This window comes from Protobothrops mucrosquamatus, unplaced genomic scaffold (genome assembly GCF_001527695.2).
Source record: "Protobothrops mucrosquamatus isolate PMUCROS unplaced genomic scaffold, P.Mucros_1.0 scaffold4502, whole genome shotgun sequence".
In the NCBI taxonomy this organism is placed as follows: Eukaryota; Metazoa; Chordata; class Lepidosauria; order Squamata; family Viperidae; genus Protobothrops; species Protobothrops mucrosquamatus.
In genome coordinates, this window is record NW_015390408.1 from 11,038 (window position 1) to 23,909 (window position 12,872).

Below are 12,872 nucleotides of genomic sequence, written 5' to 3' on the forward strand. Positions count from 1 at the left end.
CAACACTGGAGGTTTTTAAGAAGAGACTGGACAGCCATTTGTCTGAAATGGTATAGGGTTTCCTGCCTGAGCAGGGGGTTGGACTAGATGACCTCCAAGGTCCCTTCCAACTTTACTATTATTATTATTATTATTATTATTATTATTATTATTATTATTATTATTATTATTATTATTATTATTATTATTATTATTATATGTTGTATATAATATGTTTAGGTGTGTGTCATGTATGTTTCACTTTGAGAATGGGCAACTAAATTTCATTTTTGATGTGTGCCGTTGTGCCCACAGTAAAAAAATGACAATAAAGATTATCTTATCTTATCTTATCTGAAGAGGAAATGAAGCTACAGGAATCCAAAGCACCTGAAGGCAGCACAAGAAGCAACGGATGGAAACTAACCAAGGAGAGAAACAACCTAGAACTAAGGAGAAACTTCCTGACAGTTAGAACAATTAACCAGTGGAACAACCTGCCTCCATAAGCGGTGAATGCTCCAACACTGGAAGTCTTTAAGAAGAGACTGGACAGCCATTTGTCCGAAATGGTATAGGGTTTCCTGCCTAGAAGACCTCCAAAGTCCCTTCCAACTTTATTATTATTATTATTACTATTATTACTATTATTACTATTATTACTATTATTATTATTATTAATAATAATAATAATAATAATAATAATAATAATAATAATAATAATAATAATAATAATAATAATAATAATTATTATTATTATTATTATTATTATTATTATTTCCTCATCAGATGGGATCTAGGGGTTCATGTTTCTGCTACAATTTCAAATGTCCCGCAAACTACTTTAGATAGATTTCACGACAAAGTTTATTCCCAATCTCAACTGCGGTGAGATTTATTTCTACCTTCCCTTGTACAATCTGCTTCTATAAACCCTTAAAACAGGGATAAGAGAATAAGAGTATACAAAAAGAATGTGTGTTATGGCTGCAAAGTCAAGCAAAGTCACAAAAATTAGAAGTAACAGCTGGCCTCCACTGGAGGACCACATCTAACCTGTTTCTTGAGTTTCTTCTTCTCCTTCTTGCTGAGATGTGCATAGGGATCATCTTCCTTCTTCTCATCTTCCTCCTCCGATGCCTACAGAGTTTAGAGGAATCCAGTTCACGGCAGCCGAACGTTATCATGTTGGGAACCAAAAGAGTTTACTGTGAAAACTTTGGAGCTTGGATGCAGAATTAAGTCCCGTCATGTCATCTCCAGGCCTAAATCTTACTTCAATAGACTGCTTTGACTACTTGGCTGCTTCAACTTCTATTATCACAAGTGACTCGTCTTCGGGAGAGGAAGGAAACATTTCTACACGGTCTTTCCAATCTTATTAGAAAGTACATTATAGCCGTGGTGGCACAGTGGTCAGAGTGCAGTACTGCAGGCTACTTCTGCAGACTGCTAGCAGTTTGATCTTGGCCGGCTCAAGGTTGACTTAGCCTTCCATCCTTCCAGCGTCGGTAAAATGAGGACCCAGATTTTTGGGGGGCAATATGCTGACTCTGTAAAACCGCTTAGAGAGAACTGTGAAGCACTGTGAAGCAGTGTATAAGTCTAAGTGGTATTGCTATCGCTACACTAACTGCTAGGATTCCTGTGTGAATCCCAAGTTTGTAGATTGACAGTTAATCTCATAGGCAAGTAGGGGGGCGGGCAGGGGCGGGGCACCTTCAGGAATTTAGTGGAGTTCCCATAGTGCCTTCCTGAGATGCTATGGACTGTTTTCCACTGAAATTTTATTATGGCCCAACTCAGTTAAGGCAAGCTCTGGCACCCCCAAGCAGAGTCCTTCCCCAGACGAAAGCTCTACAGTGCAGAGGGCAAGAACCAGGGGAAAAAACTGCGAGCTTTATGGAGCAGCGATAAACAGGCTGTGCTGCTATCCCCATCATATCTAGGTGCCCCAGAAACTATTTTTCTGTAACACATTCTGAGTCCCTGTAAAGGACTAAAATGGCCCCTTTTTTTTTTTTTTACATTTTGGGGAAATTATGGACCTATATAAAGAGCAGAGGCTTAAATAATATCTTTTCATTTCTCGATTGCCCTCCCCCACTCCTCACATGATCACATACAAAAATTCTAAGACGTTTTCCCCAATTCATGATTGACATGGGTGGAGAACAAAGGCAGCAGTGTCAGCTCTAAAGCAGAGGTCCCCAACCTTTTGGGCACCAGGGACCGGTTACGTGGAGAGAGGTTTTTCCGCGGACCGGAGGGGATGTGGTTTTGTGTGCTGCCTGCATCCCATGGATGGGGCTTTGCTTGTTTGTGCGGACCAGTTGCTGGCATGCCGCGGCTTGGTACCGGTCCACGGACCGGGGATTGGGTACCCCTGCTCTAGAGCATTCAAATGTCTGAAATATCTTGCAGGATGTCAGATTCCTGAGGTCTGCTCTTCTTCCCAAGTCACCCACACTACCCCATCATACGTAAGAAGGGGCCGCACAGAGGAAGGTGCATTAAACCAATGGGTCCATACTTCACCCTAGAGAACTGGATCCTTACCGGCTGGCTGTCCTGTTTGGACTCCTCTTTCTCCTCCGTGAAGTCTTCCTCTCCATCATCCTCTTCCTCGTCTGTCTCCTCTGCCTCTAGAGCAGCAAACATATTCTGCAACAATGGAGAAGCCAAGATCAAGAAAAGAACACATTATACATTATATTGGAAAGGGTTTCTCATTCGCTCACTTCCAGCAACTCCACAGGTCCTTGTCACAAAAAGTAGCACAGATTGCATACAGGTGATCCTCGACATACTACCACAATTAGACCTTTTGCAATTTGCCTACCGAGCAAATAAATCGGCCAGTGATGCTCTTAATATGGTTCTGCAGTACATCCTACAACATCCTGAATCTCCAAGGACCTATGCCAGTGGTGGCAAACCTATGGCACGCGTGCCAGAGGCGGCACTCGGAGCCCTTTCTGTGGGCACACGCACCCTCGCCCCAGCCCCGCCTCCTCTCACGGCCCCCTCACCAGCAGCCCCCCCTGGAGGAGAGTCGCCCCCGGGCACGGCCCACGCAAAGCAGCGCAGCCAAGGACATAGTAGCCGGGCAGCGGGGATAAGACTCCGCCCTTGTGCCCCGTCGCGCGCAGATAATGCTGCAGGGCACGGGCGGAGGGTGTGGCCACCATGGTGCTGCTGGGCTGCCTGGGTCATCTGTGGCGGGCCGTGGAGGTGGTGGATGACCCAGCTGGCAGGGCAGAGCGGGAACAGGGTGGGGGGATGGTTTTTGGGCACTCGGTCTCTAAAAGGTTTGCCATCACTGACCTATGCAAAGGTACTTTTTGTAGACCTTAGCTCAGCATTCAATATCATCATTCCAGATATTCTTCTAACTAAACTGAATCAGCTAACTGTGCCTAACAACACTTGTAAGTGGATCATAAGTTTTCTAACAGACAGGAAGCAGCAGGTGAAGCTAGGCAAAATCACATCAGATACCTGTACAATTAGCACAGCCCCCCCCCCCAAGGGCTGTGTGCTCTCTCCACTTCTCTTCTCTCTATATATACCAATGACTGCATCTCAAAAAATCCCTCTGTGAAAGTACTGAAGTTTGCAGATGATACAACAGTGATTGGCCTCATTTGAGACAACGATGAATCGGCATAAAGACGGGAGGTTGAACCACTAGCCTTGTGGTGCGGCCAGAATAATCTTGAATTAAACACACTCAAAATTGTAGAAATGATTGTAGATTTTAGGAGAAAACCCTCCTATTCTATTTACCTCTTACAATACTAGACAACACAGTATCAGCAGTAAAGACCTTCAAGTTTCTGGGTTCTATAATATCTCAAGACTTAAAATGGACACCCAACATCAAAAATGTCATCAAAAAAGCACAACAAATAATGTTCTTCCTGCGCCAACTCAGAAAGCTCAAGAGTGCCCAAAAAGGTGCTGATACAGTTCTACAAAGGAATTATTGAGTCTGTCATCTACACCTCTATAAATGTCTGGTTTGGCATTGCGATCAAACAAGACCGACACAGACTTCAACGGATAATTAGAACTGCAGAAAAAACAACTGCTACCAGCCTGCCTTCCATTGAGGACCTGTATAATGCACGAGCCAGAAAGAGGGCTGTGAAAATATCTACAGACCCCTCGCATCCTGGACATAAACTGTTTCGACTTCTACCCTCAAAACAACACTATAGGGCAGGAGTGTCAAACTGCCGGCCCACGGGCCGGATGTGTCATGCTAAAACTGCGCCCACCCCATTGCCGGTAATGGGAAAAAAGCCGCGATACGTCGCGACACGTGATGTGACGTCGCGAGTTTGACGCCCGTGCTATAGGGCATTGCACACCAGAACAACCAGACACAAGGACAGTTCCCCCCCCCATGCCATCAGTCTGCTAAGCAAATAATTCCCACAACACTACCGCTGCAATAGAGATAGTCCTTAACAGTTCATTTAGTGACTGTTTGAAGTTACAACGACACACTGAAAAAAATGACTTATGACCGTTTTTCACATTTATGACCGTTGCAGCATCCCCATCGTCACATGGTCAAAATTCAGAAACTTGGCAACTGTCTCACATTTATGACAATTGCAGTGTCCTGGGGTCGCGTGACCCCTTCTGTGACCTTCTGACAAAGTCAATGGGGAAGGCCAACTCAGTTAACAACCGTATTACTAACAACTGCAGTGATTCATTTAACAACTGTGGCAAGAAACATAAAATGGGGCAAAAACTCACTTAACAAAAGTTTCACTTAGTAACAGAACTTTTGGGCTTCCATTGTGGTCATAAGTCGAGGACTATATATGTACTACAGGTAGTCCTCAACTTTTTTCCCCCTATGCCATCAGTCTGCTAAACAAATAATTCCCACAACACTGTCAAACTACCTAATAAGGCTGAATTACTAATATTCTTCTCATCTTTCCTATTACCTATCTCCTTATCTTATGACTATAACTTTGTTGCTTATATCTTACAATTTATATTGTTTTAGTTTCCTAGTATGATTTATGTCAACTGATTATTTAGTATCCTATGACTATGACTAAGTGTTGCATCTTATGATTTATGATGAATGTATTTGTATGATGACTATGATCATGATTTATCACTCATAGCTTTATGTACGCTGAGAGCTTATGGACCGAAGACAAATTCCTTGTGTGTCCAATCACACTTGGCCAATAAAGAATTCTATTCTATCCAAATTTCTGTTGCTAAGTGGGACAGCAATGTGAGGTTTGCCCCATGTTACCATCTTTCTTGTCACAGTTGTCAAATCAATCACTGCAGTTGATAAGCTAGTAACACAGTTGTTAAGGAGAACTAAGGAGAAGTTTCCTGACAGTCAGAACAATTAACCAGTGGAACAACCTGCCTCCAGAAGCGGTGAATGCTCCAACACTGGAGGTTTTTAAGAAGAGACTGGACAGCCATTTGTCCGAAATGGTATAGGGTTTCCTGCCTGAGCAGGGGGTTGGACGAGATGACTTCCAAGGTCCCTTCCAACTTTATTATTATTATTATTATTATTATTATTATTATTATTATTATTATTATTATTATTATTATTATTAATAATTTAATGAAGAGAAGGACAAAGGGGGACATGATAGCAGTGTTCCAATATCTCAGGGGCTGCCACAAAGAAGAGGGAGTCAAGCTATTCTCCAAGGCGCCTGAAGGCAGGACGAGAAGCAACGGGTGGAAACTAGTCAAGGAGAGAAGCAACCTAGAACTAAGGAGAAATTTCCTGACAGTTAGAACAATTAACCAGTGGAACTACTTGCCTCCAGAAGCTGTGAAGGCTCCAACACTGGAAGTTTTTAAGAAGAGACTGGACAGCCATTTGCCTGAAATGGTATAGGGTTTCCTGCCTGAGCAGGGGGTTGGACTAGGTGACCGCCAAGGTCCCTTCCAACTTTACTATTATTATTATTAGTGAACCTGGCTTCCCCACTGACTTTGCTTGTCAGAAGGTCGCAAAAGGTGATCACATGACCCTGGGACATTGCAACCATCATAAATACATGCTAGTTGCTAAGCATCTGAATTTCAATAGTGTGACCATGGGGATGCTGGAATGATCATGTGAAAAACGGTCATGTCGTTTTTTTCAGTGCTGTTGTAACTTTGAATGGCCATTAAAAGAATGATTGTAATTCGAGGACTACCTGTAGAAGGGCATGATATAGAATACAGGTAGTCCTCGAGTTACAACAGTTCGTTTGAAATTACAATGGCACTGAAAATAAGTCACTCGTGACCATTTTTTCACACTTATGACCGTTGCAGCATCCCCAGGGTCACGTGGTTTACATTCGGATGCTTGACAACTGACTCACATTTATGACGGTTGCCGTGTCCTGTGGCCACGCAATCCCCTTGTGAGACCTTCTGACGAGCAAAGTCAATGGGGAAGCCAGATTCACTTAAAACACAGTGTTACTAATTTAACAACTGCAGTGATTCACTTAACGAATGTGGCAGGAAAAGTCGTAAAATGGGGCAAAACTCACTAAACGAGTTTCTCATTTAGCAACATAAGTTTTGGGCTCCGTTGCAGTCGTAAGTTGAGGAGTTCCTCTATATCAGGGGTGGGCAACCTTGGTTCTTTTATGACTCGTGGACTTCAACTCCCAGAATTCCTGAGCCAGCATGGCTCAGCTTGGAAACCTCTCCCTTTCCCCTCAGCATGGCTGGCTCAGGAATTCTGGGAGTTGAAGTCCACGAGTCATAAAAGAGCCAAGGCTGCCTACCCCTGCTCTATATTGTTGTCTAGACTGAAAGCCAGCTTCCTATCTAGTGGGTTAAGTAACTGGACTAAAAGCAGATAAACCGGAGTTCCAGTCTTGCTTAAGACATGGAAGCCAGCTGGCTGACCTTGAGATAATCACTCTCTCTTAGGCCTAGAACAGTGATGGCGAACCTTTTAGAGACCGAGTGCCCAAACTGAAACCAAAACCCAATTATGCATCGTCGGGTGCCGGGTGGGTGTGGCCCACTGGGTGGGCGTGGCTGCGGTGGTAACGGCAGACTGGGTGGGACTAAATAGTTCAATCAATCAATTCCAACTTTGCAAGATTTTTTTTTCCCCGCGAGAAGTTGAAATTGACTGATTGAACCTTTTTTTTTTTTGCACACGGCGGTGGAGGCCTAAAGCAAAAAGATTTTATAAAACCCAGCTGAAGGCCTAGGACTGGGGCGACGGCGCGCGTGCCCACAGAGAGGGCTCTGAGTGCCGCCTCTGGCACCCGTGCCATAGGTTCGCCACCACTGGCCTAGAAGAAAATGTTGCCTAGAAGACTGCATGGACTTACCCATGTAGTACCAGGAGCCAAGTCGGACTAGAAGACAAAAGCAAAGGAACACAAAATTGTCTAAACTGCTCCTAAAATCCTAGGAACAAGGCAAAGAAATGTTCCATTGGTGGAGGCTTTCAGGAAAGGCTGGATAACAATTTGTCTTAGATGGGATTGGACCTAGAAGATCTGCAAGGTGGCTTCCAATCCTATGATTCCATGATCCTATGAAATTAGAGTTTTGTAGCTTCTTTTGCTTAAATATTCCTATTTAAGCTTGCAAACCCTAATTAAGCTTGCATCGTTAACAATCTCGCCCACCCTAACTGACAGTTGCATTCAACTGCATTCAAAGACCCTGAACTCTCTTTGAGGGACACCACCTTGGCTTGTCTAAGATGCGGACGCCGGTCCAAAGATTTCTATCAAGAAGATAGAAAAATGCGGGTTAGACAGCATCACCACCAGATGGATCCGTAGCTGGCTGACCGGCCGTACTCAGCGTGTGGTCCTCAATGGAACTGCATCTACATGGAGGGAAGTGTGTAATGGGGTGCCTCAGAGCTCTGTTCTGGGCCCAGTGCTCTTCAACATCTTCATCAACGATTTGGACGAGGGGATAGATGGGGAACTCATCAAATTTACAGATGACATCAAGCTGGCAGGAATAGTCAACACTCTAGAAGACAGGCTTAGGATACAGGAGGATCTGGACAGACTTGAACATTGGGCGCTATCTAACAAAATGAAATTCAATGGTGAAAAAAGTAAGGTTCTACATTTAGGCAAGAAAAACCAAATGTACAGGTATAGTATAGGGGGTACCTTGCTCAATAGTAGTAACTGTGAGAGGGATCTCGGAGTCCTAGTGGACAATCATTTAAATATGAGCCAGCAGTGTGCTGCAGCTGCCAAAAAAGCCAACACAGTGCTAGGCTGCATTAACAGAGGGATAGAATCAAGATCACTTTACAATGCCTTGGTAAGGCCACACTTGGAATACTGCATCCAGTTTTGGTCACCACGATATAAAAAAGATGTTGAGACTCTAGAAAGAGTACAGAGAAGAGCAACAAAGATGATTAGGAGACTGGAGGCTAAAACATATGAGGAACGGTTGCTGGAATTGGGTATGTCTAGTTTAATGAAGAGAAGGACGAGGGGGGACATGATAGCAGTGTTCCAATATCTCAGGGGCTGCCACAAAGAAGAGGGAGTCAAGCTATTCTCCAAAGCGCCTGAAGGCAGGACAAGAAGCAATGGGTGGAAACTAATCAAGGAGAGAAGCAACCTAGAACTAAGGAGAAACTTCCTGACAGTCAAAACAATTAACCAGTGGAACAACCTGCCTCCAGAAGCGGTGAATGCTCCAACACTGGAAGTTTTTAAGAAGAGACTGGACAGCCATTTGTCTGAAATGGTATAGGGTTTCCTGCCTGAGCAGGGGGTTGGACTAGATGACCTCGAAGGTCCCTTCCAACTTTATCATCATTATCATTATTATTATTATTAGCTGCTCTGACCTTGCTGAAAAAGGCAATACTCAGCACACAGAGCAGTAACGGAATCACACGCATCTTCCACACAACCATCAAAACTGGCCATTCTGGCTTCTTCATTAGATTGTGTACACTTACCTTGGCTGGCTGATTCTTTTTCCCTTTTGTTTTTTGGGTAGTTTCTTCAGACTGAGCAGCTTGTTTGGCTCCAGCCTAAAATGAAAACCAAGGAAATGGGCGTAAACATTTTGTTAAGCAAGGAAACAAAACAAAAAACACAATAGTAATTCCAACTCTCTTCCAGCTTTGCAAATAACCTAACTGTCGAAATACACCCATTAAAAATTATCAGCCTACTCAGAAACATCTCTCCTTAAGGAAAGAAACTATTCTTAATTCAAAATAGTCTGCTTTCTGCTCATCGGGGATGAAAGCACCCTGTCCCACTAGATCAGGGGTGGGGAAAGATGGTCGTTTTATGACACACACACACACACACAGAGAGAGAGAGACAAAAGCAACAGCTGGAGTTTTGATATTTGTTTCAGTATCACTCATCCAGTGTCATCATAATTCGAACAGTCACTGAATGAGAGATCGGTAAGCCAGGACTACTTGTATTGTAGTTAGTAGGGTAAGAGACAATAATGCCACAGAGATGGCATTTGATCACCACGATGTAAAAAAGATGCTGAGACTCTAGAAAGAGTACAGAGAAGAGCAACAAAGATGATTAGGGGACTGGAGGCTAGAACATATAAGGAACGGTTGCTGGAATTGGGTATGTCTAGTTTAACGAAGAGAAGGACGAGGGGGGACATGATAGCAGTGTTCCAATATCTCAGGGGCTGCCCCCCAAAAGAGGGAGTCAAGCTATTCTCCAAAGCGCCTGAGGGCAGGACAAGAAGCAATGGATGGAAACTAATCAAGGAGAGAAGCAACCTAGAACTAAGGAGAAACTTCCTGACAGTTAGAACAATTAACCAGTGGAACAACCTGCCTCCAGAAGCGGTGAATGCTCCAACACTGGAAGTTTTTAAGAAGAGACTGGACAGCCATTTGTCTGAAATGGTATAGGGTTTCCTACCTGAACAGGGGGTTGGACTAGATAACCTCCAAGGTCCCTTCCAACTACTACTACTACTACTACTACTACTACTACTACTACGACTACTTCTCCTCCTCCTCCTCCTCCTTATTATTATTATTATTATTACTACTACTACTACTACTACTACTACTACTATTAGCCTTCACAGTTGTTACCCTTGGAAATTGAATAGGAGAAGACAGCGACTTAAGAGATCACTTCCAGTTTAGATCAGTGTTTCAATATTTAGGGTCTGGCATCCCCTGGAAAAGATGAGCTCAAACCCTGAATTCTACCCAACGGAGCTACTTTGACCAGCTAACAAACAATCCCAACCAGAACCTAATTAGAGATCTATCCATCAGCTGGTCTCTGCGCACTTCAGCTCTCATTTTTCAACATTCCTCTTCTCCTGCACCTTAGATTTTTCCTTGGGCTTGATTTCTTCTGCTTCCTCCTCATCACTCTGAGCCAGGGTGGCAAATGCTGAGCCTCCTCTCTGAATGTGAAAAAGGAAGGGAGAGAGAGAGAGAAATGACACACAGAATGACTCAACCAAGCACAAATTCCACACAATAAGAAATATATATATGTATATCTCCTTGACATTTCTTTTTGTGCTCTCCTGGAAGCAAAAATGGATGGATGGATGTCAGGATCTGCATCTGTGTTTTCGTTTCTCCTTCCTGAAAGGTACTCAGTCCCCCTGAGGATTGTTAGCTCTTCCTGGGCCCTTGTCACACAAACTGTCTACCGTCCAGCCTGTATAATGGCCAACTTCCTCGTTTTCTCACCTTTTTTTTTTCTTTCAGAAATTTTATTAATTTTATCAACTAACAAATTTTGTAAGAAGCTGTGGTCTTCCTGTCTCTTGTGTAATAGGAGAACAATTCAAAAAAAGAGCTTCCCAAAGAATTAAGGGTATAGAAGCACAAAATGATATAGCGATCCTTAGAAAGGTGGGTAACTTGAAATGGCTGAGTAAATACAAACGTACTTTTGAAGTAGACAGCTATTTGAAGTTACAACTGCCAAAACACCTTAGGGAGATATTTACGCGAGCGAGATTCGAACAGCTTGACACAATGGTCAGATATGGGAGATTCCATTCTATACCTTACAATGAGCATATTTGCATTTGTGGAGCGGCAGAGGTAGAAGACCTGGCTCACATACTATTTGATTTTGCCTGTGCAAGAGGGTGAGAGACAGGTACCTCGGTCTATATACCAAACAAATGACTCATTGGGATCCCCATATCAAAACAACTCACCTTATGTGCGGCCAGAACTTGAAAATAACATTTAACGCAGCACAGTATTTAAACAAAATGATTCGGTTGAGGTCTGCATATGTGGGACTGATTGGGGTAGATTGCAAGGGTGACTCCAAGACATAATTTTATCATATTGTATCTATATTTTAAATTACTGTACTCTATTTTAATTTCATTTTAGACTGTATTTTACTCCAATTTCATTTTAAGTCGTATTTTACTCTAATTCCATTTTAAACTGTATTTTATCAAATTTCATTTTAAATTGCTTTTATCAAACTTTAGTAATAATTTGTTGCTGGAACTTTGCACTTTGATATGGCCCAAGGGCTAATCAATAAAGATTATTATTATTAATTTTATCAAAATATAAAATACAAGGAAAAAATGTGGAAAACTAAGAGAAAAGGGGGATAGTGTAAAGAAGGGGGAAAAAAGAAAAGGGCACTGACTTCCGACTCTCTTTAGCACAGTAGAAGGGAACAAACTTATAACAACTTTTTGCTTTTACACAACAGATATACAAGCCATTTCTATAACAGTTTCTCACTTCTCTTCTACAACAGTATCCATATGTGTGCTAGTATTCTTCTTTGAACCGCTTAAGAGCCAGTTTGGTACAGTGGTTAAGGCAGGGGTAGGCAACCTCAGCTCTTTTAGGACTCGTGGACTTCAACTCCCAGAATTCCTGAGCCACCATGGCTCGGCTTGGAAACCTCTCCCTTTCCCCTCAGCATGGCTGGCTCAGGAATTCTGGGAGTTGAAGTCCACGAGTCATAAAAGAGCCAAGGTTGCCTACCCCTGGGTTAAGGCATCAGGCTAGAAACTGAGAGACCATGAGTTATAGCCCCATTTTAGCCACAAAGCCAGCTGGGAGACTTTGGGCCAGTCACTCTCTTTCAAGGAGTGAAAGAGACAAGGACAAACCTTTCCAAAATTTGTCAAGAAAACTGCAGGGATTTCTCCACACAGTCACCAGGAGTCAAATTTGACTCAAAAGAATTTTTTTTTGGGGGGGGGGAGAGAAAGATTTACCATTTAATAAAAAAGATACTCCAGTCCAAGGGTATTATTTCAGCTCTACATTCTATGTAAATAAATTCTATGTAAGTAAAGACAAGGATAGAAAAAGCCCGAACAGCATTTTTCAAAATGAAAAAGGTCTTCTGCAGTCACGACATAAGCCTAAGACTGAAAATCAGGCTTGTCAGATGCTATATTTTTTTCTATCCTGCTCTATGGAGTAGAGAGTTGGTCTCAGACAGAAGGCCACCTGAAGAGATTAGAAGCATTTGAAATGTGAATTTACAGGCGGCTGTCACGTATAAGCTGGGTTGACAAGGTCAGAAATGAGGAGGTGATAAGCCGCCCAGGAAAGCCAAGGGAAATCATCAAAACAATTAAAAAACGAAAATTAGAATATTTCGGACATGTGATGCGCCACCCAGAAAAATACGGCATACTCCATTTAATCCTCCAGGGAAAGATGGAAGGCAAACGAGGTCCAGGCAGAAGAAGAACATTGTGGCTTCAAAATCTAAGGGACTGGTTTGGACAAAACTCAGCAGCACTTTTTTGTGCGGCTGCTGATAAAAACAGGATCGCCAACATGATCGCCAACGTCCGATAACTGATATGGCACAAGATTCTATGTTTAAACTAGCAAACTTGATCCGTCTCCTTGATAA

General features: G+C 42.9%; 1 protein-coding gene across 1 annotated transcript in view; it reads right to left on the reverse strand.

Moving 5' to 3' along the window:
- LOC107299069 (ATP-binding cassette sub-family F member 1-like) overlaps nt 1–12,872 on the reverse strand; it is a gene marked incomplete at its 3' end in the record, with an annotated part of 29,265 nt that overhangs the window by 7,759 nt on the left and 8,634 nt on the right. Inside the window, exons 8-11 of the mRNA XM_029286672.1 lie at nt 10,327–10,407; nt 8,957–9,031; nt 2,539–2,643; nt 1,036–1,119 (exon numbers count right to left, since the gene is read on the reverse strand). Of these exons, the coding sequence (XP_029142505.1) occupies nt 1,036–1,119; nt 2,539–2,643; nt 8,957–9,031; nt 10,327–10,407 (345 nt within the window). The remainder of the gene's footprint in view (nt 1–1,035; nt 1,120–2,538; nt 2,644–8,956; nt 9,032–10,326; nt 10,408–12,872) is intronic.